The sequence below is a fragment of the Punica granatum genome, chromosome 2 (assembly GCF_007655135.1).
Source record: "Punica granatum isolate Tunisia-2019 chromosome 2, ASM765513v2, whole genome shotgun sequence".
Lineage (NCBI taxonomy): Eukaryota > Viridiplantae > Streptophyta > Magnoliopsida > Myrtales > Lythraceae > Punica > Punica granatum.
The window spans coordinates 27,910,707-27,936,893 of NC_045128.1; the positions used below are offsets into that span (position 1 = coordinate 27,910,707).

Sequence of the window (26,187 nt, forward strand, 5' to 3'; positions counted from 1 at the left end):
AGCCCAGAAAATTCTAAAATTACATTCCCAGTAAATTACCTCATAACAAAGATAGAAGATCGCAATATTATATGCCTCGAAGTATATGTCGAACTCAAGATATTATTTTGAAACTTTATCACTAAATAACCCAATGCAAATAACAGTACAATACAAATGCCCGAACTCGTAATCACTTTTTAAATCATTAAATAAATAATTATTCATTCATTAATGATTACAATCCACGATCAATCATCTGCGATCGCCCATTTCGATTTTAACATGGAGAAGTATAAGGACCAAAACGAAGAGGTAGTAAAAATTTAAGGACGAAAATAGATTCTAACATTAATACGGGGAAGATAAATGGAAATAAGCGCCCCCGCCAGGGCCGCCACCATTTATGGGGAAGTGAGTTCTGAGCTGCTCTCCCTCTCTCTCTCTCAGCGGCTTATTTTGAGCTTTCTCTGCTGAACAATCTGACACTGAGCTGATCTCTCCTCTCCTCGGCAGTTCAAAGCCATCAACGGCGATCATGCCCTGGTCCTCTCCCCTCCGATGCCCCTATCACTCCCGCGGAGACCGCCGACCTTCCACCGACGCCGTCAAGCTCAGCTGCCGCTCCGCCTCGACGCTGGCTGCCTGATCGACATGCTCAGCGAATCCCCTCCCTCCTGCCTCCGCCGAAACCTCCTCCTCTCCTTGCTCTCGCTTCTCCTTCTGGTTTCGGTCTACTGCCTGCTCCTCCTCGGCGCGGATGATCGCTCTCCCCTGTCTCTTGGCCGCTCCTCTCTCTACTGGAACTCCGCTGCTGGTTTCCCCTCCGTGTTCCTCCCATCTCCGGTCGTCAATCTCTCTCATGTGAGTTATCTCTTGCTCCTTATGTGTAGTGCCGACGCTGAATTCTTCGAATCTTCTGCTGCCGCTTTGAGCTTTGATTACGCGGTGGTGCATGAAGGAAGTTCGCGGCTGATTGTTGAGTGCTGTTATTGAATATTGTGTAAGTTAGCGAATTGGAGAGGGAAGCGCACTCTCGAGAGAATTATTTTGCTCCTATCTTCTGCTCATAATGGATTCTGTGATTACCGCTTGAGAGGTGATATTAATGGTAGACTACGCAATGGCAAGTCACAGAAATTTGTATCAGTGTTGAGCATTACATTGGATTCTGTTATTGCATAAGTAGAAATATAATGAGGAGATAGTTGTACTGTCAGTGAGTTTTACCCAAACCTGTCATTTAATTGATTTTGGAATGGATTCAGATGATGGTGACAGAAAGTTACAGAAGTATTTAGCGAACTTCTCGATGTTGTTAAAGGATCTGTGATCTTAAAGCTTTCAGGAAATAATTGTTAGATTTGATCTTATGTGTTGTTAAGGGACAGACATGAGCTGAAATAATAGTTGGCTTCTCAGGTGGATGAAAGCTTAGGTTGCGTTTGGTTTCATAGTAGGATTTTAAAATCAGATTTTGATTTTGAAAAAGAGTGGTATAAATGGGGCCCACCATTTGACTTTGTATGAGTTATGTTGTTTTGTTGTGGAAAAAAGTGGTATAAATGGGGCCCACTCTTTGCTTTGTATGAGTTATTTTGTTTTGTAGTAGGTAGAGTTAAGTTAGAATTGTAATTCTAAAATAATATCTTAAAACCAAATAGGGCCTAAGTGATGAAGGTGGCAGATTCTCTGTGGGTTGAAGACAACGTGAATCCTCTTTACATTTGTAGTTATTTTAATATGCAACTTCTTCAAAAGATTAAAGTTAAGATCCTGCAATTGGAGTTAAAAGCATATTAACTGAACAACACCGAGATTAATTTCTGGCATTTGGTTTCTAAGTAATGTTGTTTTAAAGGAGCTAATGTAGAGCAATCTGGAGGTAATCTGGTTTTGGGACTTGTTCTATGTTGTGTTTGTGTGTTTTTGGACTGAGTTCTTGATAGAACATGCCCAGATATGCTTGTACGTCACTCTAAAAAATTTTGCTATGCCTTTGCCTCGTGAAATTCTGACTCTGTTATTGCTCTGTTTTGATAAACTTTTAGGTTTCAGAGGAGTACAAGCTTGAAAAAGTTCTGAAAGCTGCTGCCATGAAAGATGGAACTGTTATTTTAACAACTTTAAATGAAGCATGGGCAGTTCCTGGTTCTATCTTTGATCTGTTCCTTGAGAGCTTTAGAATTGGAGATGATACTCGTAGGCTTTTGAAACATTTGGTGGTCATTGCCTTGGACATGAAGGCTTTTCAAAGATGTCTCGCAGTACATTCCCATTGCTTTGCCCTTGTCACTGAAGGAGTTGATTTTTCGTCGGAGGCATATTTTATGACTGCTGACTATCTGAAGATGATGTGGAGAAGGATTGACTTCCTAAGCACTGTTCTTGATATGGAGTACAATTTTGTATTCACGGTATGTACCTTTCTTTGAATTTAAGTAGGGACGTTCTCTCATTTTTCATGAAATGTGTAGTGCGAGGATGAAGTGTTGTCAAAGTTAAACTATTTGTCATTTTACCATGCTTGCCAAACTTTTCGTTAGCTAGTTGGTTATGATTTCCCTAGTTGCTGTGATGTGGGTTTGATGCCTTGGTGGTTAGGATTTCATGCCTAACCTGAGTATTGTTGAGGTCTACTCTGGCTTCTACCGAGTCTCGGTTAAACTTGAGTTTGGTATTATTTGGCTCAGCTAGAGCTATTTCTACCTGGTTATCACAGATATATGTCAACAGTAGCACTGCCGAACTTAATGTGATATTTATGGAATTTATACTGTTTGTCATTAGTATCATATAAACTGAGTCGAGCTTTTAATGGCACTTGTTTAATATCATACCTTGCTGCAGGATGCTGACGTCATGTGGTTTAGGGATCTATTTCCTCATTTCTTTTTGGATATGATTTCCCTAGTTGCTATGGCATGGATCTGATCTCTTAGGTTGCGTTTGGTTTCATAGTAGGATTTTAAAATTAGATTTTGATTTTGATTTTGAGTGGAATAAATGGGGCCCACCCTTTGACTTTGTATGAATTATGTTGTTTTGTTGTGGAAAAAGTGGTATAAATGGGGCCCACTCTTTGACTTTGTATGAGTTATTTTGTTTTGTAGTTGGTAGAGTTAAGTTAGAATTGTAATTCTAAAATATAATCTTGAAACCAAACAGGCCCAGTTGTTATGACTTCATGCCTAACCTGAGTATTGTAGAGGCTCAGTCTGGCTTATACCTACTCTCGGTTGAACTCGAGTTTGGTATTATTTGGCTCAGCTAGAGCTTTTACTACCTGGTTATCAAAAATATATGTCAATGATAGCACTGCCAAACTTGCTGTGCTATTTATGAACTTTATACTGTTTGTCATGAGTATTATATGAATTCAGTAGAGCTTTAAATAACACTTGTTTAATATCATACCTTGCTGCAGGATGCTGATGTCATGTGGTTTAGGGATCCATTTCCTCAATTCTTTATAGATGTAGATTTTCAGATTGCATGTGATCATTACACAGGCGATTCTGAAGATATGGAGAACAGACCCAATGGGGGATTCAATTATGTACAGTCCAATAACCGGTCGATAGAGTTCTACAAATTCTGGTATTCTTCCAGGGAAACCTACCCGGGATACCATGATCAGGATGTCTTTAACTTCATAAAGTATGATACTTTCGTCACAGAAATCGGCCTCAAGATAAGATTCTTGGACACGGCATACTTTGGGGGATTTTGTGAACCCAGCGAGGATCTAAATCAAGTTTGTACAATGCACGCGAACTGTTGTGTTGGCTTGGACAGCAAGATTCACGATCTTAGGATTTTGCTTCAGGATTGGAAAAGATATTCATCCCTTCCTCCAACTTTAAAGAGGTCATTGATTACATCCTGGAGGGTTCCACAAAACTGCAGGTAGCGGTAATTTTCCTTCTTGGCTAAATGAACTCCCCTATATTCTAAAAGTTTTTCTAAATGTCTTTCGTGCTCTTCTCTAATTTCCTTTGCAGCCTAGATTCACTCCGTCAGTATGATGTGCCTATGAATAATACCCAATAAAGATACAGGATTTTACGCGATCGGATTGTAGTGTGCACCTCTTAATATCTAAGAGTAGCAGCGACCTGAGAAAAGGTAAATTTCTCATCTTGAATGCATCTCTGCATGCAGATGCATAGTATTACCCAGAATGTTGGGTGAATTTTTGTGGATGGAATTATGCACTCTCAGATGAGGGTATATCCTGCTGATTACTTGGAAGAAACTGCTACCTGTGCCAAATTGATTGATGATTTTGGGTTATGATCACAATTTTAAGCAGTACCTTGATCAGATCATTTCAAACATTATTGGACGGTTGAGACAAGAATAAAAGCCAACTTTTACTTAAGTTGTTCGGTCGATTCACAAGTGAGACTTCCTGCCACAATTTTATTGCGTGGTTCCCCAATTATAAATCCTCTGCTGATTTCTATACAGTGTATACTGTGTTTTCTCAATTCGTTTGTGTCTTAGCATAGTTATCATAATCCTGTCCGAGCATTGAAGTGTTGAAGGCATGCTTTTTGGTTCATGGGCTTGCTGGTATAACTGGCTTCCAGTGGGTCCAAGCATATACTGAAACATGCTCTAAAGAAGCTCTTAGGAATATATATATATATATATAGCATAGAAAGTCTACCTTGTCAGGTCAATTTGTTGATAGAACTGACCAGTTCATACCTGTTCTATGGGTAACCACACTATATACCCTCTCAACTTTTCTTATGCATTTCTTCACACAGCCAAGAACTGGACCAGCCATATGGCCATCTTGGTCAAACCTGCTGGTCCACTTTTGTTCTGATAACAGTGGTTCTACGTGTACTGAAGCACGACTTTAACCATAATTTCACATTTCGGTTTAGGAAAGTTAAAAGGCGGTCTGTGCTATCATATATTGTCAGTAGTTGAAATTAACTACCCAAGTTGCTGACTGACAATCCTCGGGTCTGCTATTGCAGTTGCAAGCTTGGAGTCCCAGAAGTTTTACTCTTTGCCCGGAAGCAGCTCTATGCAGGTCTGCTTGCAGAACACTGCCCTCCGCTAACTTTTCTTCTGGAAGTTTTTTCTCTCTCTGGAAACTGCAAACAAGAGCAGTTACAGGAGCAGTTACGTACTTAACACAGCGTTCGTTGGATCCATTCATGTAATATGAGTTTATCAACCTGTACAATACTATATACTAGCCTAGGAATTGTTGTTCCTTTATGTTAGAATACGAACGGACAAATGTGATAAGACAACGTGAATAACCAGTCTTGTATGGCCCAAGTTGCTTTGAGTTGATTTCAATAGTCAATATAGCTGTATGTGCCTACAGTTATCATACCGAACCGGACATTATATGGGGATTTATGGGTCCAATCATTTGGTTTAATCGTTTTATGGTTTGCCCGAATAAGCCAATCTTCTTGTTCTAGTAGTTGTATGCTTGCTGTTCCGAAGATCTGCGACCTGAGAAATATATAATTAGGTGGCAAATAGCGTGTTATGTTGCTTAAAACTGGAATTCGTGTTCAAGGAATTGCGGTACCGTATTCTTTATAGAACACAACCCTTTGCCTGAAAAACGCAACAGACGGATTAGATTCAGTAAAATATAAACAAAACAAGCAGATTAGATTCAGACCAATTCAGCCAAAAGTGGAACCGAACAAGCCCATGTAGTTTCTAGGGGTAATCGGTTTTGGGTACCCTATTTTTTTCATGATACCCGAACCCTACCCTGTTGAATCCTGGAACCGAAACCTACCCGCAACCTGTATTATACCACAGGTTCCGGGTACCCTATTGGAACTTGTAAATTTTTTTGTCTCGCTAAATAAAATCGAAAATATTCCACCCATAATCAGTAATCACGACTTCCTGTTTAATTATTAATATTACTTTAAGATATCTTGACATTTTAGCTACATCTGAGACTATGAAATTTGATAAAGACCAAAAAATTAGATAAACTGTCCCAAAAAGAAGTAAGAACAAAACATATAAATTTAGTTCATAACTAACCTCAAGTGTATTCTTTATCTGAACTGGATCAGGCAAAAAACGGAAGGCAATCCCTTCTACCTTCAGCATGTATACCTATCAAGTAGGATTGACAAGGAAAAAAGACATAATTAAATTTTGATGAAGAGCATGGGCACTTTGTAATTGTATGGGTGTTTAGCTAATAAGCATCACTAGAAATAGAGGTAACAGACCTGTACCAACTTCAATATTTACATAGAAAATTAAATAAGATGCTTAGGAAAATCATTTAGAACACTCATTATTAACAGGGCAATCTCCTTATCACCACTAAGAAAATATGCGAAAATCCGTTGGAAAAGGCGACTTCACTGAATGGCACTCACAGCTAGAGCCTTCAACTTGACTCAATATTAACAAAGTCATCAAAGCACAATCAAGCAGAGCACTGCAAGCCAAATGACGCTACCAAAATTAGAATGGCCGTGTTGCCACTGCTTCCACTTGGGAAAGGAAAAATTCATCACCTTACAATTGGTTCTTTTTATAGATGGCCTTCAATATATACCTCTAACTCACACTCAATCTTGTTAACTGTTAGAACGGACTTCACATCCAAACTGGAAGGACTCAAACAACAACCATTTATTTGAACCACAGCATATGATTTGAAGAACTCTTTAAGTTAAGAGAATTTATCCACATAATCCATACAAAAACTTAAATCTTTAAAATTAAAGAGATAAATCTCACTAAAATTTCCAATCAAATACTAATTTTAAAGATAAATAATTTTCACAAAAGAAGAGACGAATTCTTTGTCCAAATGGGTTCTATACATTGTTGCTCTCAATCGAATGGCCAAAGTTTTTCCACAAGTGGTGGAACCTACTGAGCCAAGGGGGAAGGCAGGCTCCTCTGTCATTACAGCCAAAAGAAACCACAAAAGCCGGAGAGTCGGAGACAACAGAGGATTGCAGCACCAATAGAGTCGGAGACAACAGAGGAGGCAAAATCTCACCAGGAAAGGGAGCTTCAAGGAGAGTCGGAGACGAGAGGCAATCGACGGAGAGGAGCTGCGGGGGATTACAAAGCCGATTTAGGGTTTTGAAAAATAGACTAACAGAGCCTATTCGATGGAGAGTCTAGAGGAGAATCTCACCAGGAGAGTCGGAGACGAGAGTGATGGAGAGGAGCTGAGGCTACGGTCACCGAAAGTCGGAGGCGACAGTCAGATGAATCCTGCGTTCTCCATTTCTCTCGACTCCTGCAGCCTGCTTCAGACAATGAGACTGATGAGTGAGATTAACTTTACCTTCTTTTTTTTTAGTAATTACTATCCGGTTCCGGATGCCGGTTCCGATTCCGGTTCTGGGTACCCAGTAGGTTGGAACCGAAACTAGAACCGGATGTCACCGGTTCTTTATTTTGATACCCGTATCTTATCCTATTTTCAATACGAACTATCCGGACCCTATTCTAACGGGTAGGTTCCGACCGGTTCCAGATATACCCGGTACCCTTGCACACCCTAGTTTCCAGGACATATTCCTATAGTTTCATTTACGTGTTGGTTGGCTATAATTCCATTACATTATTTACAATTATAGTAAATATAAATAGGAAAAATAACATGAGGCATCTTGAATTTTTATGTTTTTGTCAATTCTATCCTTAAGAAAAAAATTTGCGACACATGTTAAACTCATTTTTCCCCATCATATTTATCATGCCGTCACCATTCCTATCAATAGTTGATGGAAATGCTAACATGGCACTGTTAAGGGTAACTACGCAATGCTTCATCCAATAAGACGCTAACACACGTTTCCCTCGGACCCACTAGCTATTTAAAAAGACCCATACATTTTTATATTTATAAATTTGACCCAAACTCTCTTTCTCTCTTCTTTCTTTTTTTTTTTTCTCTTCTTCTATCTCTCTAACTCTGTGACCTCATGGCACCATCCCATCATCTTCCTTCTTCTCCTTCTTTCCTCCTCTCCTCTTGTTATGCCATGCCCATCCCCACCATCCTCATCCTTTGCTACCTCATCTCCTGCCAACCCCTTCTTCTTCTTCTTCTTCTTCTTCTTCTCTCTCTCTCTCTCTCGGCTCCCTCAGTAGAACACACACAGAGACCTCCCATAGCCACAATATCATCATCGACTTCCTCCTCCACCATCTGCTCTATCACATTGCCACCTCCACCTCTGACTCATCGCCCCATTCCATCATTGCCATCTTCATCTCCTCTGTCACCACAACCTTCCGTATCTACTCCATAGCCTTCTATAGCATCATCTGCAGCAGCCTCTCTCTCCTACTATCCATCGCCATCTTGCCCCCTCTTCCGCTTCCATGGCCCCTTCTTGAATCACCTATCGTCTCCACCTCTGCCTCTTCCTTCCTCTTCCCTCGACTGCTGCTTCTTCCTAAGCTGTTGCTCTTACTTCTCGAGTCTCCTCTGAGCTCCTTAAGTTGCTTTGCTGCCCTCCTTCGAGCTCCATGAATTTTTATCGTTGCTATCCATCCCACGTGGGCACTCGTCCTGAGCTGTAGTTGTGGCTCCTACTTCTCCTCGAGCTCCCAAAGGCCAATAGCCGTGATGCTCCCTCTGTTCTCTACAATTGTGCTGCCATCACTAAGTTGTTGTCGTTCGTTCAAGCTATCTTCGAGCTTCCCGCTGTTGAGCTGCTTTTCCTTTTGAGTTTCTTGAGCTGTTGCTGCTGTTAGTCTATGTCGCTCATATAGCTCGTTTCGGAGATGTTGTGCTACTCTGTGGTGTCTACTACTACTTTGGCCTGGAGAAGAGGGGGGGCGTGGGTTTGGGAAGAGAGAGAGAGAGAGAGAGAGAGAGAGAGAGCAAGCTGATGGTTGCGGTGAGGATGAGATGGGCAAGGCAGGTGCTGAGGGTGGTAGGGTAGGCACCGACCTTTTTTGTAGGCGCTAGAACAGAGAAAGTTGGAGTAGAGGTAGAGAGAGAGGGGATGGAGGAGGAAGAAAAAGAAAGAGTTTTTGGGGTCAAATTTATAAATATATAAAATGTATGGGTCTATTAAAATAGCTAGTGGGTCTAAGGGGGACATGTGTCATCGTTTATGGTATGAAGCATTGCGCTGTTACTCTTAACGGTCTCACGTCAGCATTTCCGTCAACAATGGATGGGAAAGAGTAACGGTATGATAGATTTAATAGGAAAAAGAGAGTTCAGGATGTGTAAAAAAAATTTCTTTGGGATAGAATGGACGAAAACGTAAAAGTTCAGGATGCCTCACGTTCTGTCCCCATATAAATACGAATAGACCACAAATTAAGCACCCAAGTCTATCCTTTCCTTTCTCAATTCAAGCACACATTTTACCATTTATTAGGACTCTTTTTATTATTATTATTGCAAATCACTATTATTTTAAAAGTATCTTAAATCGTTGTATAAAACATTCAGATATTTCAAATCACCTTTATCTAATATTTGATTGCTTTTTAAAATCTCGATGCTGAAATATATTAAAAAATCATACTTAGATAAACTTAAAGGAAAAATTGCATCATTATAAATGAATGAGAAAATATTAAATCCTAGCACCATATCTAAATTGCTCCTATGATAAACTCATCAAGTCATTTGCTATAAGATTGGTGGTCATAATAGTCGGAATACTTAGCTAGTGTTTGAAAACGTTCGATCTTGTTTGGAGACAAACATCGACAATATGATCAATACCATCGATATTAATAACTCAACTCATTCAGAAAAGTCTTTTTTCTAAAACTAGGGTGAAACATCCGCATGATGCCACGGGGTCAAAAAAAATTTCAACAATTTTTTGATTTATTACAGTAGGTTATGTAATAACCAATGTAGATTAGAACAAATGATAAAACTAATTGTACTTAACAATTATGAATTGTCAATTGATAGTGAATTATCTAGATTTTTCAAAATATTATACTACATAATATTTTATAAAGTATAAAAGTTAATATTGCTCCTGCTAATCTCCATTTGAATTTTTAATATTTCTTATTGGAAAATTATGATTGTAATATAATAGACCTTCGAGAGATCCCAAATTCTACTTGGACAAACTTTATTTGCAGTAGGGATTCAATATTAATTAAAAGCATCTCGTTATACAACCAAGTCAATACCCAACGGAGAATTGGTCTTACTCAATAGGTTGGTTTAATCTTGCATAAGAAAATACAAACATTTCTAAAACTACAAATAAAAAGATACTACTTAAATTTATCAATAGTCCTGTTACCAATGTGTGTTGTTTTTACACGAGAACTTGAAAAGGTATGTCGAGATATAAAATGTTGTTCGTATACTTTAATTCTTTCCATACTAAAATTCCTATAAATAGATTTATTTTTCACAAATTAAGCACGCTAGAGCTTACCCCTGTCACAGAAAATTTACAAAATGACAACTTATACCGAAAAAGAAACTTCCAAATAAGGTCTCATACATCAAATTCGAGATTTTTTTTTATCATATTAATTTTTTTAGGAAAGTAAAGTAAATATATATTGCGTAGAAAGGGATGAAATTTAAAACAACAAGGAAAATATTAAAAGGGGGCGTTGCATGGCAAGGCCGAGGAGAGAAGAATACAAATAGATGAGAGAGTGGGCTGGGCAGAGAGAAAAATAGGGGTAGTTTTTCTTATAAAATTATCATAATATCTCTAATCCGATAATTGTTATTAATTATAAATATTTTGCTAAGAGTATTCTTTAGAAATTGAAATGTTACATCTCCAAGGGGTTCTCCATTATAAGTATTATAGATAAAGTTAAGTTTGTGGACTGCCTCTCTCTCACTTAAAATTTCTCCATCCTTCTTTGCGCCAATTCATCTGCCCCGCTCTCTCCAAGTACATCTGAATATATATTTGTGTTATATATATATATATATATATATATTTCTTAAATTGTTGATATTCTGATAACTTTTGGAAATATAAAGTCAAGTTTTTCTTCATGCCCCAATGCCCGTACAACGCATGGGTTACACCTTAGTTGAGCATTATTCCTTTAAATCATTTCCGGCTTATAAACTCCAAAAATTGAGTCCAAAATAAACTTTCTACAAGAAAAATATACAAATTATCATTATAACTTTAAATGGAATCAATATGTAAATGTGTTAGCACTTGACATATATGAATGGTGATTCATGGATGCTCGAGCCCAGGGATGAACTGCCTCCCTCAAATTGTTGATGCTAAAAGGAAATTTAGATATAATCGTTCAATTTTTCATGAGATTCCTTATATTTGCGTCCCTAACTTGAAAAAATTACCAACCTATTCGTTTTCGCCTTCTCAAGGAGCCCAGGCCCCTCTGTTCAAATCAGGGTCCATCCTGCGCTGGCCAATTTGCTAGTTATATACAAACCGTTTTTACTGAGGAAGCTTATCATGTTAGTTAGTTGAAAAATTTGCCATTGGCAATTTAGTTTCTCTTTTTTTTCTTGTCTTCCGTTGTATTTGGTTTGTCACTCGGTGACTTGGTATGGGGTCCAAGGAAGGTCGTCTAACAAGTCTGCAGTGTCGGAAGAACGGAAAAATCGAAGAAAAAGATAATCTATCCTAAAACAAAAAAATGGTACTACATAACAAACACATAATGTGGCTCAACAAATATTGCCTGCTGAAGGATGTTTCCAGGTTTTCTGACAATTTAAGGATCATGTGAACCAGAAACCGAAGTTGTTCGTCTACTGTGTAAATTATCTGCATGAGCTCCTTCAATGGCAATTCTCAATATTCTCGCTTTGGTAGAATCTATATATGTATTTTCAAGAAAAGCGATTCCATCAAGAACACGATGTGGTTTGGCTTCCTAAATGGATCCTTCGCCATTGGGACAGGACACAGATCGGGACACTTTATAATCAGGACATCTCGCCTGCTGCAGATCACTAACTCTCCTGAGATTCGGGTCTTTTTTTTTCTTTTTTTTTTCCGATGACATAATTTCTGATAAGTGTAGCGTCTGCTAGAATCTAGCCTATGTATCCCTATATTCTCTCCCTCAAATAAACCATGAATCTGGTCGTTGCAGAACTCTAATTGGATTCTCCTCCTAGATCCTAATCGTGTTTTTTTTTTTTTTGGATTGTATGTATAGTATCTGATGGATGTAAGGCCGAGAGAATCCATCTTTTGGATCGCTGGATGCCACACCCGTACCCTATATCTTCTCTCCCTCATATTCAAAATTCATATCATATATACATGAAAAAGATAGAAACAATCAGAGATCTTTGTAGGCAAGGAGATTGTCCAAGTTTAATAACTAAGTCTAATAAATCCATCATCTGAGATCAAAACACTCTTATAAAGGTGCTATTTCAAGCCTTACCAGGACATTCCACAACACACTCTCCGTCATACTGATCGTTTTATCCTTCTCGATCGATAACTCCGCTTTAATTTCAGATTGAGACCGAGCGCTGTTTTCCTTGGCAATGGACAACGACGACGAAGGAAGCGCCATTCAGATGTGCGCGTCTTTTCAGGCTCTTGATGACGGTGTCGCCAATGGTGGCACGACTCTTGATGGTATTCTGGCTCTGGACAAACAGTTACCAGTGCCAGTAGCCGTTCCCGAGGATGTTAGAGACCATGGACAGTTGGCTATCGTCCCAAGTGAGGCGGGCCAGGAGCAGAAGAAGAAGGAAGCAGTCAGCGAGGCTGTCAATAATGCAGCTGGACAACACTGGAGTTCGAGAAAAGAGCACGGACAGGATGCTATCGCCAACGGTGGCATGATTCTTGATGATACTCTGGGCGAACAGTTACCGCTCCCGATAGCCGTTCCCGAGGGTGACGTGGACCGCGGACAGTCAGCTATCATCCCTGGTGATCTGGTGGAGAAGAAGCGAAAGAGGAAGGAGGAAGCAGTTGGCGATCTGGTGGAGCAGAAGCCCGAGAGGAAGAAAGTAGTCTCCTGGACTGAGGATGATCACAGGTACGTTACGTGGTGATAATGATTTTCTATTTTCTTCTAATATACATCGACGTTCTGTATTTTCTTGTATTGCAAAGAATCGTCGCGCGTGTTTGCTTATTTCAAGAGTTCGGCCGATAGTTCTAGATCGGCATAAAAGCACAGCTTATATATTAACTACAAATTCAGATTCCGTGATAAAACATGGGCATCTATTAGTCCAATCCATGGACAATTTTGTTGCTTATTCTTCGCTATATTATCGCTGGTTCTAATATAATAGATTCACACACACACACACACACACATATATATTGATCCGTGCTTAATTTGTGACAAATTAATATTTCTTGACGAGCAGGATATTCTTGCTGGGATTGCATTTCATCGCCTCTGGGCCAAAAAAATGGAAGACAATGTCGAAGTATTTGCTGCCGAATAAGGGTACAAGCGAAATTGCTAGCCATGCCCAAAAGTACCATAAACGGCAAGAACGCAAGGAAGAGACGCTGAGGAAGAGCATCAACGACACAATACTTCGGAAGGAGGACATAGTCAGACTCTTCCACTTGATCTGGGAAAAGCACAAACCCCAGCAGCGGCTTGAACTATCCCAAGCAGGAGCAGCCCTCACCGTGCTGCAGTCCCATGCAGGCCAGTTTCATCAAGTCCCAGGAGCGTACTTTCCTGCAGGACAGGTGCAACACCATCTTCATCAGATGCCCATGATGGGGGCCCCGGCAGACCCTAGGCCGAGCTTCGGTGCATGTGGTTGCGGTCAGACTCATCAGATTCCGGCCGCTCCGCCTGTCACTTGGAATGTGACGCAAAACACACCCAATTGCGCATCTTCGGGAGGAACTCCGCAGATCCATCAATGGACCAGCCGCTCTGCACCGGCCACTGGTCCCAGCTGGGGCTATACAAGACCGCATACACAATCCATCATGCAGGAGTTTCAGCCAGCGCCCCCTGCTCAACCAATGGTTGAGGCCCTTGACATCGAAGGATATTTGAAGTCTCTTTTCGAGTTGATTATTATGTATATGGATGACATATGCGAAGACATGCAGTTATAGGTATTTACTCTTTTTTTATAATTTTTTTAGAGGTGACATCTTGTCACCATGACAATGGATCCCCAAAATTAGATCCATTGTCTAGGGTTGCCAAGTTTGACTATAATATGTATTATTATATAGATTACGACATTTCAACCTAAGTTGATTATATGCATTCTATAAATGAACATGCTTCAAAACTAAGGCTTTCTTAGTTTCGGGGAAAATATTTTACAGGAAGTAAATTCGCCATTTTTTTATGTTTAATAACACTTTAGTATTTGGTCAACACGAAAACACTTCCTTTTTTACTAAAAAAGTAAGAGAAACACTTGGAAAGTGAATTCCCTTAAAGTTAAGAGAAAATAGTTGTACCTTGTCTTAAGAATATTTAGTACAAAGAGAAAAAATTAAGCACCAAACATTCCTTATGGCAACGCTTGAAATTATAGCAGTTGTGGTACTTCTATTAAAACGTGAAGTATATTTTTTTTTTTAAAAAAAATATGTTTGTACTGAGGAACAAAACTGATAGTACTTAAGGCTGCGTTTGCTCTTCAAATAAATATTTTATTCTACCAAACTCAATTCTATTCTTTCCAAAATTCAACAATATAATTATCACTCTTTTGTCTTTTTCTTCCATCTAATTATAATTTCTCACACATACTTTTTTCTAATTATTTTTATAATAAATATTTCATCTACTTTCACACACGCTCACATATATATATATATATATATTCTCACACATACATATATTTGTATAATACTTGCAATAGTTAATTTTTTGTCTTTTCTCATTTCAAAAAATTGAATAGTGTAGAACTGCTATTACACTCTAAATATAACCAAACACAAGCTACACTTTTTAAATTATAATACTTCTTACAGGGGTGGGCCAAAATGGAGTATTAAGCGTTCCTTAAATTAGTTCAAAAAATTATAGTAATTGTTGTACTTCTATTAGAACGCCCAATACTTATAAGAATGATCATACTGAGGATCAAAATTGATAGTACTCAATTTTTTTTGAAAATTGGAGACTTCTTAAGCAAACATTTTGAGGTTGTATTTGATTACTTCTTAATTAAATAAGTGCTTAAGATATAAGTTAATTACATGGAAAATGTATAAGAGAAAGAGAGAGAGATGAAAAATGAAAGATAATAATCACATCTACTTAATCATTAAGTCAAAAACCACTAATGAGAAAAAAAATTTAACTTAATAAAATAAGTCATTTTTCACTTATTCATACACTTTTCCCCTCACAAAACATTTTTTAATCCTTATCATCCCCTCCTCTTCCTATACATTTCTTTCCATCACTAGTTAAGTCTTCAATTTTTAAGCACTTAATTTTATCAAACACCACCTTAGTAGAAATAGGGAAAAATGTAGTACCAAGCTAGCATACCTTAGATAAATATTAAAAATTATAGAAAATGACGATGTAGCATAGTGGTGCACGCCGCCGTCACCTACTTGAGGTTATAGGTTCAGTTTGTAGTAGGGCTATCCATGTACCTTTATTAGCAAATTAGAATTTATATTTTACCGTACTAGATTTATAAGTCTCCCTTTATAACTCGAAAAATAAGAAAATATATATAGTAATTGTAGTATTTTATTAGCACGCGTAGTACTTATGGAACAAAAATGTTGATAAGAACTGGATATTACCTAAATTCAAAAAACTGTAGTATTTCATTAGAGTGATATTAAGTACTAAGAGCAAAAAATGGAATACCAAGCGTTTGTTAGCTCAGTACTATATATATATATATATATATATATTAGGCTTTTAGACCCATGCGATGTACGGACTTTGAAAACAAAATTCATTATAAAAAATTTCATTTATTTATAATAGTGGAAATTAAATTTAATAATACTTGTAAGGGAATAATGTAGTACCAAGCTAGCATACCTTAGATAGATATTAAAAATTATAGAGAAATACGGTGTAGTGTATTGGTGCAAGCCGCCCGCACCTGTCAATTAAGAGGTTATTGGTTCAGTTCTTGTAGTGGGACTATCCATGTACCTTTATTAGCTAATTATGATTTCTATTTTATTGTACTAGACTTATAAACCTCCCTTCATAACCCGAAAAAATAATAAAAAATATAGTAATTGTAGTATTTTTATTAGCACGCGTAGTACTTATGGAACAAAACTGTTGATAAGAACTGGATATTACCTAAATTCAAAAAACTGTAGTATTTCATTAGAGTGGCATTAAGTACAAAGAGCAAAAAATGGAATACCAAGCGTTTGTTAGCTCAATACTATATATATATATATATATATATATATATCCAGGATGCTCTGCTCAAGAGTGGTTTCACAAACCAGTGTCTCCACACCATAGGTTCCCAGTTGGATAGGATAGAACAAGAAGTCACCAAGCCTGTAGCCAACCAGGTAGGGACCTCAAGTCGTCCAAGCCAATCAAGGCCTTCACCCATAGAGCCTCTCAGAAAACCTCCTTTTAGATGACATAGATCATTATCTCTCTAGGCGTCTAGATCCAATATCACAATGAACTGATGCTAGCATAAGAAGTAATGCAATAGGCTCTAATGTCCATCCAGTCGCTCTAATGGACCCTACACATTCACCGTTCATAGGAACCCGGGGGGAAGTCCTAAGGTGTTCCCGTTTTGTAAGTCCCGACGGGTAGGGCAGTGTTCAGGGGAAAAATTGGATGCGATGGCCCGGTAGTGTTATGAACACCGTCTAAGTAGATGGAGGTTATCGACTGGAGTAGAGTTATCCTAGTGCATTATCGTTCGTCTAGGTACAGCAGTTGGGATAGGGTTTGGATCTTTAGTGAGAGATGAGTTTTTTGAATTTGTCATCCTATTATCATTGTTAAAACCAGGTACAGCAGTTGGGCAAGGTATGTTTAAGGTACGCTGCAGGGAAACACTGTGTGAGGTGGGATTTCTGCCAATAAGGTATGTCTTAGTCCGATCTTGATCTTGAGAGAAGCTGGGTAGGAGATTCAATCACGGTTTAGCATCTCATCTTCAAACTGCTAGGCTGTTGGTTCTATAGATCTGTAGAGCTCTCGTCTAGGATAGGTATGGAATACCCTAAGATTAGGGAACTGATATGCAAAAGTATGGAAAGTCTTGATAAATGTTTGAGAGACTGGAAGGTTTATTGTTTTTAAAATATATGGGTTTATTCAAAACGATTCCTCCACATGCATGCGTAGGATCTAATCATAAAATCGATAATTATTATGTCTATAAAAGAGGTTCTTTTCAGGATAGAATTAACCAAAAATTATCTGAATTAAATTCCCAGATAGAACAATCTGTGTCGGTTGTCCCTAGGGTAGACACAGTTGTCGAGGAATTTAAGATAGACTACGATAAGCTTAGGAGTGACTTCCTAGCACCCCATAATGACGATAAGAGGAGATGGCTCCATGAGTCTTTCTCTGAAGAATATACCAAGTCTCACATTAGGGCAAGTTGGACAGCATTCGTGCTAAAAAACTCCAATAATATCCTATTCTGGGATTGGTTTGAAAATCATTTCGCACCAAAAAGAATGGTATGTGTAACTCAGAAAACCATAAAGTGGGATCTTGCGAATGCAGACCCAGTTGAGTCTACACACCCACCTTTAGGTACCATCCAAATAATCCATCAAAAAGCAGAGGTCAAAGCCTCTCCCTTCAAAGTGAAAGTGGATGATTCACTGGCCCCCAAAGATATTAAAAACATCTTTGAACAAAATAATTTCACAAACCAGTGTCTCCACACCATAGGTTCCCAGTTGGATAGGATAGAACAAGAAGTCACCAAACCTGTAGCCAACCAGGTAGGGACCTCAAGTCGTCCAAGCCAATCAAGGCCTTCACCCATAGAGCCTCTCAGAAAACCTCCTTTTAAACCCCATGAGATCCCAATCTCTAGGAGACAAGAGTTTAATCAGGAGCTAGAGAGAAGAATAAAAAGCATAAATCTCCATGAAAATTCCACATTCACAAGTTTGCCCAAAATGGTCATCCCGGACACTCCCCTTTCAGGAATAGAGCCAGGAACCCCATTAAGAGCAACAAAAATTCTGGCACGAGAGTCTCAGGGCTCGAATTTCAACGCCATCCATAATTATGGAGATTTAAACACATTAGTGTGGAAGGAACCTCAAAAACCCTACTACACTACCATAAGCGCACCAGATCTAGTTTTGGAAGAAAAATCCAATATTGTCCAGAATAGGTACAGTGCCAATGCCATATATGAGTGGAACATAGACGGGCAGTCTGAGTACTACATACTCAGCGTCTTGCAGCAAATGACAATGGTGTCAAATGCTTACAAGACCCAGACCCGATTGTCGGACCCAGCCATAGCACACATGCTAATAGCAGGGTTCACTGGCCAACTGAAAGGATGGTGGGATAACTACCTATCGCCCTTTCAACAAAATGAAATCCTGACCAGCGTCAAGACAGATGAATCTGGTGAGATCATCTGGGATGCTAACAACGAAGACATCCCTGACGCCGTAGCAACTCTAGTCTTTGCCATCTCCCAACACTTCGTAGGAGACCCCTCTCACCTCAAAGACAAAAACCTAGAGCTGCTGTCAAACCTAAAATGCAAAAGACTGTCTGATTTTAGGCAGTATAAAGACACCTTCCTTACTAGGGTCATGTCTAGGGAGAATTGTAACCAGCCGTTTTGGAAAGAAAAATTCTTAGCGGGTCTGTCAACCTTGTTAGGAGAACAAGTCCGAAACGAAATCAAATCCATAAATCATGGCCAGATACCTTACAAAGAACTGAGTTATGGAGAGATCATCAGTTTCATCCATAAGGAAGGTATCCGAATGTGTACTCAGCACAAACTCCAAAAACAATTGAAAATGGAAAAGGCCCAGACCAGGAAAGAGCTTGGCAGTTTTTGCCAACAATTCGATCCCTCTTTCCAGATTGACAAAAAGGTCGAAAAAACCATAACCTGCAGTAGGGACTGCAGCAGAAAACACAAGCCCAAACATTTCCATAAAAAATCTAGGTTTCCCTCAAAACCACAGACCACTGACAAGGAAAAGGAAAAGGGAAAATCCAACTCCCCCTTTAAGTGCGGGAAAACTGGCCATACCCAGAGGTACTGTTACCTCAGCAAAAAGATTCATCAACTGGAAATTGATGATGACATAAAAGACCAAGTCTGCAATCTGTTGATAGAGTCCTCTGACTCTGAAACGGACTACTCATCTGCCAGTAAGGAGAGCCTGCAGGCTGATGAACTGGACTGGTCATCCGATGGAAAATCCATAAATGTCTTAACTAGGGATCAGGAATTCCTGATTGGAATAGCAGATCAAATCCAGAACCCTCTGTTAAGAAAACAATATCTTGAGAAGTTGCAACAGGGCACTCTCGAAGGCGAAATCAAAACCCCTAATTACAACCTCTCTGAAATCCTTAAAAGGCATGACAAAAAACGAGCTCATAAAACCTCGTTTGATGCCCAGAAGGAAATCGATAATCTCAGGAGTGAGCTTGTTTGTCTCAAGCTTGAACAACAACAGCACTCCACCATAATTGGACGATTGGAAGAGCTCTTTGCTGAGGCAGGAAGCTCTGGACAAGTCCTCATGAAACATGATAAAAACCCAGAGGAAACTCTGGCCCTGACAAAAGATGACCAGCAAAAAGCCTTAACCATGATAGGGGATCTTTCTCCTAACAGATGGTTAATCAAAATCACGCTTGTCATAAACCATAATTTGTTTATCGATGCAACTGCTCTGTTTGACATAGGTGCAGATGAAAACTGCATTAATGAACAACTCATTCCTGCCAGATTCTATGAAAGAACAACTGAATCACTTTCTTCGGTTAGTGGTACTAAGCTCGACATCCAGTACAAGTTGAGTGAGGTAGAAGTTGAACAGAATAGAGTCCGATATAAAACATCATTCCTCCTAGTTAAAAGCCTTAAGCATAAGGTCATACTAGGAACCTCATTCATCCAGCTTTTAAAACCGTTTCTTGTCACAGCATCTAGCATTGAGACGCAGAAGTTTGGAACCAAAATAAAATTCCATTTCATCTCCGATAAATGTGTTTACAAGATAGACTGATACATCTTATGCAGGAAATGGCCGTGGAATCTGCTCAAGAGTGGTTACACAATTGGCTGTTTGAACTGTTGCAAGACGACAGTCTTGAGAAAATACAAAATGATATACAGGACGGGGAAACAGACTGTATGGATCGTATTTATACGTTATATATCCATAATATCTGTGCCCTCATCGATCACCCTGTATCCTCTGTGTTGTGCGCATATTTCGACAGGCATAGCAAGAAAGTCCCTCCTTGCGATAGAAAACCCTGTTTTCTGCATATTAACTGCATTTTAAAAACCCGGGAGGATTATGGGCTAGTCATTGGCCATTATCTCTACCAGGAACCAGTGGTGGTTAATTTAAATATAAATTTACCATAACCATTGTTTCATGTCTGCATACAGGAACATGGATCTCCCCTGGTTTGACCAGGTTGACAAAGGTTCCTCCTCCAGGAACAAACCACATAAACATCAGGATCTGCCTCCTAAGAAGCGATCCTGCATAAAGTCCAGCCTCACAGCTTGGCGGCCTGATTCCAGGCAACAACTCATCTTGGATGATTTATGGTCTTCCATAAAGAATCCTCAAAAGGGTGAGGTTTCCATAAATGCATTGGTTCTCCACATGGAGGAACAAAGCAACAACAAAGCGTCCATGCAGCAGGAACTTTGCCTGAAAATCGATTCGCTGCAACAAGAGCTATCCCTCCAAAAAGCTCAGACTCATGCTTTCCTCCAGGACAGGTTAGTTGAGTTCGATAATTTCACAGAGCACTTTGCAGAAATGCAGAGAGAAAATCATGCTCTGAAGAAAAAATTAAAAAAGAGTCAAAAAGGAGAGGTATTCTGGAAAAAGAAAATGAAGGCTTCAAAAGAGAAATAGAAAGCCTATGTGCGGAAAGAATAGAAGTCTTAGAGTTTTCTGAGTCCTGCCTCAGAGAAAAAGACGCTCTTGACAATGAAAACAAAAAATTAAAGCAGGAATTGGAGTCCCTATCAACTCCATCGATAAATCAGGCTGTGGTTCCCCTCATCGGAAGCCAGACTGAAAAATTGTTTTCGAAAAAACCCATTGAGATTACTCTCAGTGGCATTTTCCCTCGAGCAGGAGAAATCTTGTTCCTTTCAAAACTTCCAGAAGATATTGTCTTAAAAATTTCTGAGACGAGTCTTCAGGATTTTACTACAATCATGATTTCCTTTTTCAAAAGGCTCCTTCAGTTCTGTGCTTGTTCACAAAAAGGAATTGATGGATGCATATCTCTCTCATCGACTTACCAGCTCAACCAGGATTCAGCACAAGACATGACTTCCCGATTGATAAGTTCGAAGAGGAGTTCTTACTGGATGCCCAGAATGCTCATCGTCAATATTGATGGCAAACGCCCCAGCAACCGAGAGCGTCCGCCCACTACACGTGGATCATTACCGGACAAAAAACCTTTCGGCCCAAAAGGCATATATTAGGCTTTTAGACCTATGAGCTGTACGGACTTTGAAAACAAAATTCACTATAAAAAAATTTATTTATTTATAATAGTGGAAATTTAATTTAATAATACTTGTTAATGCGGATTTTATAGCTACAAATGTACATAACTTACAAAATTTGTTTTATACTGAAAATACTTAATTTATTTAAGATTTTTAACTATTTTGACTTTTACATAGTATTAATAAATTATATTTACTTTGTACATATGTGAGGATATTTATATCCTTAAAGATATACCATATGAATTCTTTTAAATTTTTTATCATTACATGAATTACATTATAAAAAGAAAAATAGTAACTCTAAAAGTGAACCTTTTTTTTAGTTCTATTTATTAATTATAATCACAATAAATGTGTAGAATTACATAAAGTAAAAAAATTGCATTATATTTTAGTCACATAAAAAATATCAAATAAACTAACAACATAGTATTTTTTTCATATATCTAAACAAATATACAATTACTTGCCCACCGATAATTATGTAATACAATTTCCAAAATAGATATTATCTATATGTATATGTATATATATTTCCAGAACATATATACTTATTTTATTATTTATTTATTCATTTATTTGGTAAATCTTTTGTTAATGTGAATTAATGGTATATATTTACAATTATGCTACTATTTAATGCACCTGTTTTTAAGTTTATATATATGGATAAAGTTGTATCATACCCTATTAAATTGGGATAGAATCGTAAATGCATAATCAATTAATATGCTATATAGAATTTGAATAATATTAATTATTATTCTAATTAAATAAAATATATTCAAAAAAATATTAAAGAATAATTCTAATCACTTATTGTTATTTTATAAGTAATTGCTATTTTATTAGTAATTATATATACATAATCTTTAAGAATTATTAAACTTTACTTAATTCATTTTTATAATCATTATTATCCTTATAAAAGTTAAATTAAGTGAATCTCTCATCAAAGTGATTAGTCATTTTACAAAACTTATTCTATGAAATATCACTGAGAAAAGACAATTGCGAATACTTAATATTAAAATTTTTTAGACTATGATTATTAATTTTTCTGTAATAATAAACTAGCAAGGGATTTTCTTTTTGGATTTTATAACTATTTTCTTAGAAATTGAATTGATAATTAAGAACATGTCTATAAAATATTTTACATGAATCATTTGCTTGTGAGCTCTTTAATTAGTATTATCTAGCGTGAGTATGAAATTTATCGTATTAAAGTTTATATAGTATAAGAATAATATAAATTATAATCAATATTAATAATTGTCTTAACATCTAATGTTTCATAATAAATTTTCTTTACAAAATCAAAGCAATGCGCAACATCAATAGCCTAGTATTTATATATAGATGTAGTACTTTGTTTGGAAAGAATATTACTTTCTTGTAATAAGGTTTACGATAAACATATCGATATCCTGAGCTTTAGAACAAAATAGACTTCTTTTTAAAATTAATTCTCACAATAGTCTTCCCCAAAATCTATTTCCAAAATAGACTTATGATATTTTCTTAATCATTCTTCTATTCCCTTAGGTTTTTCATTTGTTTCATTTAAATGCCTCTTGAAATAAGGTCTATTTATTAGCATGAATGAATTATTTACGAGTTTGTCATTAGACATACCCTTAAATTATATTACCATGAACCAAAATTTAAATTTTACGAATTATTTCCGGTTACAACAAAAAAAAGTATTAGAGCTTAAGCTTCGTGCTAAGATTTAAATTTTAAAAATATATATTAAAAATATTTAATGTTTTACTTATAAAAATATTAAATATATTAAATAAAAACCAACATATACGTTTATTAGTTTAAGTTCCCTCCTAAGAGCCTTTCGTTCTTTTCTACATGATTAGCTTAAGCATACGTTATATGCTTGACCATGATCGACCATCATTGACTTCCCATCATTAATATACAAATAAACTTTTCGTACAAACAATCAATTAATATAATTTACATGTCATCAGATCATGTATAGATACATATAGTAAAATATAATTTATGCGTCGCTACTCACTACTAAAAATGACACCATTTCCAGCGGGTGTGTCCGTCAAAAATCCCTTAGAAATCCGTCGCAACTGGCTAGTTCCGACGGAAGTCGACTTGTCGGAAATGGGGGCACAGGAACCCCTCCGACGAGTCATTCGTCTGGAAAACCATTAGAAAGTCCGTCAGAAAATTCCAACAGCTTATTCGACGAGTAGCCCATCATAAGTTCAATAGTCAAGCCCGTTGGATATTTTCAACTGTACTTTCGAGGGAGTTTATCCGTCGAAAATCCACCGAAAACACCGAACAAATGATAAAAAAGGATAAAGCGGGAGGGATTCAAACCCACGACCCCCTCCTCCCTATTCTGCCCATTCTTCATTTCGACAATGGGGTCTGATCTGAAAATGTGTTGTCCTAGAGGGACCTGCTTCGGGGCAATTCGAGCAAGGAAGCAATTGAGCCCATAAGTGCGTCCTTTCTTGTTCGTCCTGACAACCTTCCGCCAAGTCTCCGCTTGGGTAAGATCACTCTGCAATGAGGCATCCGTTCCCTGAGAGGCGGCTTGAGTCACCTTTTCCTACAAAAAGAATCAATACTAAACAATTACTCACGACGATATATGCAAAACTCCTAGAGCAGTATAAATATACCATTTTCTCATATATTAACTTACATGTGTCTCCACCGCATAAGAACTAACCCATTGCTTATCTCCTTTCTGCCTATGGTAATTTTCAAACATGCCAGTCATTGAAGGTTCTAAACCGGTTGGTTTCTTCTGCAAAGGATGGATGGACGACTTATTATGATTATTTCTATCATAACAGTAAAAAAATCAAATTGAGTATTTCAGAAGATGCACCTCTCAATAAGCATGAGTATTGTAGGGTACACTTTCACCGCAGTGGATTGAAACTCAGCATTGGACATTTGATTGGCCTTCTTTTGTTCACCTTCTGGAGCGTATGTGCCCTTAGCTCATTCCACCTCCAACTCCTCCAAATGACCTTCTCAATGAAGTTGGCCCTCGACTTACCCTGTCAGCGGTCGTAATACATTTGTTGTAGCCTGTCGATACACTTACTCATGAGCGCCTACTTTATATATATGCTCATAGCGTGGATCATAGTAAACCAAATTCTATATATGAACAACCAATTAGTTATGAAATTAACAACCAAATAACTACGTTTAGTATTCGAAGCAATCATACCTTCCACTCTTGGAATAAGAACTCATTCCCCTCGTCTTGGACATCCTTATGAAATTTGACTATAGGCTTCTCTGGCTTATAGAAGCAGTCAATGTACTGCCTTAGAATGTATGTAACTATATGGGTGACCTGAACGGAATCAATCCATCTATAAACAAGTTTATGTCATTCAAATTTAGAAAGATAATTGTTGGGGATGTGTACAGTTAATCATTCAACAAAGCAAACATAAGACTTACCATCCTCTAAAGTCCGATATAAGAAAGGGAAAGCCATTGATAGTACACGGCTCGGTAGGGCAAACGATTGTACCGTCTTGAGCAACAAAGAACGTCAACCTGTCTGTTGAAAAGGGGGTACCTGAGGATAACTGGGTCTCACTTGATTATTCCCTAAACCCTCGGTGCATATCCATCGGGATGAGTATGTGGAAATTGGAAACAAATTTTCTCGTTTTCAAATAATCTACTTATCAAATGCATCTATAGAGTAGACAATAAAATTTCCTTTACCTATGGCTGACCATATAAACCCATCGAAGATCCATGAACAGATGATGGGTGGTTTAGCAATTGACTGTGGATCATCGGGGACGGTTCATTTGGTGATTGACTTTGTGTCATTGAGATAGTTGATTCGGTGATTGGTTGTTTATCCTCGAAAATATGTGGTCCCTAACAGCCATCTCACCAATAAGGTTGTGCGATCCAATACCCCTAAGCTTGCTACATTTCTTCTTACTACATTTGTCAGTCATTTGCATTAGAAGAACATTCAGATGTTTCAATTAGTGTATAATAAAGTGAAGAGCAATCATATATATGAGTACTTATGAATGAATGTGCAATTAAATTACATAATGTACAAAATATCAAGTTTGAAATAATCTACAAAAAATTAAGTTTTCACATGAATCATTCATCCCGAATCTCCATAGCGAAGCTCGTCATCTTCATCATCATCACCATTTGAATCCCCATCCCTATCCCCATCCTCATCCTCGACCCCCATCCTCATTCTCTTCAACTTCGTTGTGGCGATCTTTGACCATATCTTCTTGTCGAACAAACTCCATAGGATTATTAACATCGACTAAGGAGTAAATAGGGTCATCCCTGGTTATCAATTCAATGTGTTTCGCTCTTTGTTTTGATAAGCAAGTTCCAACAAGTCTTAAACTCTTACTTTTCCCCTCGATTTTGTTTTTATAACAGCTTGCCATTGAGATATACTTTTGTCTCAGCTCATGCACGACACATAATAAACCTGTCTTGCATGCTATGCAATAATGAAGGAATCGTAATCCTGAATCTTGCGCTTGTGCCTAACCTCGGTAATC

General features: G+C 37.8%; 1 protein-coding gene across 1 annotated transcript; it reads left to right on the plus strand.

Moving 5' to 3' along the window:
• The first annotated feature begins 378 nt into the window (after nt 1–378).
• On the plus strand, nt 379–5,366 carry LOC116197568 (uncharacterized protein At4g15970-like). Its single transcript, XM_031527743.1, has 5 exons — nt 379–843; nt 2,031–2,396; nt 3,407–3,888; nt 3,984–4,107; nt 4,977–5,366. Exons 1-4 carry the CDS (start codon nt 541–543, stop codon nt 4,030–4,032), a joined length of 1,200 nt encoding a protein of 399 aa, XP_031383603.1. The 5' UTR covers nt 379–540; the 3' UTR covers nt 4,033–4,107; nt 4,977–5,366.
• Nucleotides 5,367–26,187: the final 20,821 nt, after the last annotated feature.

What these genes read in the sequence shown, in the direction of transcription:
- LOC116197568 (XM_031527743.1), top strand. Translation starts at nt 541, where the DNA reads ATGCCCCTATCACTCCCGCGGAGACCGCCGACCTTCCACCGACGCCGT. An exon ending in CGGTCGTCAATCTCTCTCAT is followed by an intron (nt 844 to 2,030) that starts GTGAGTTATCTC and finishes ATAAACTTTTAG; the next exon opens with GTTTCAGAGGAGTACAAGCT. An exon ending in AGTACAATTTTGTATTCACG is followed by an intron (nt 2,397 to 3,406) that starts GTATGTACCTTT and finishes ACCTTGCTGCAG; the next exon opens with GATGCTGATGTCATGTGGTT.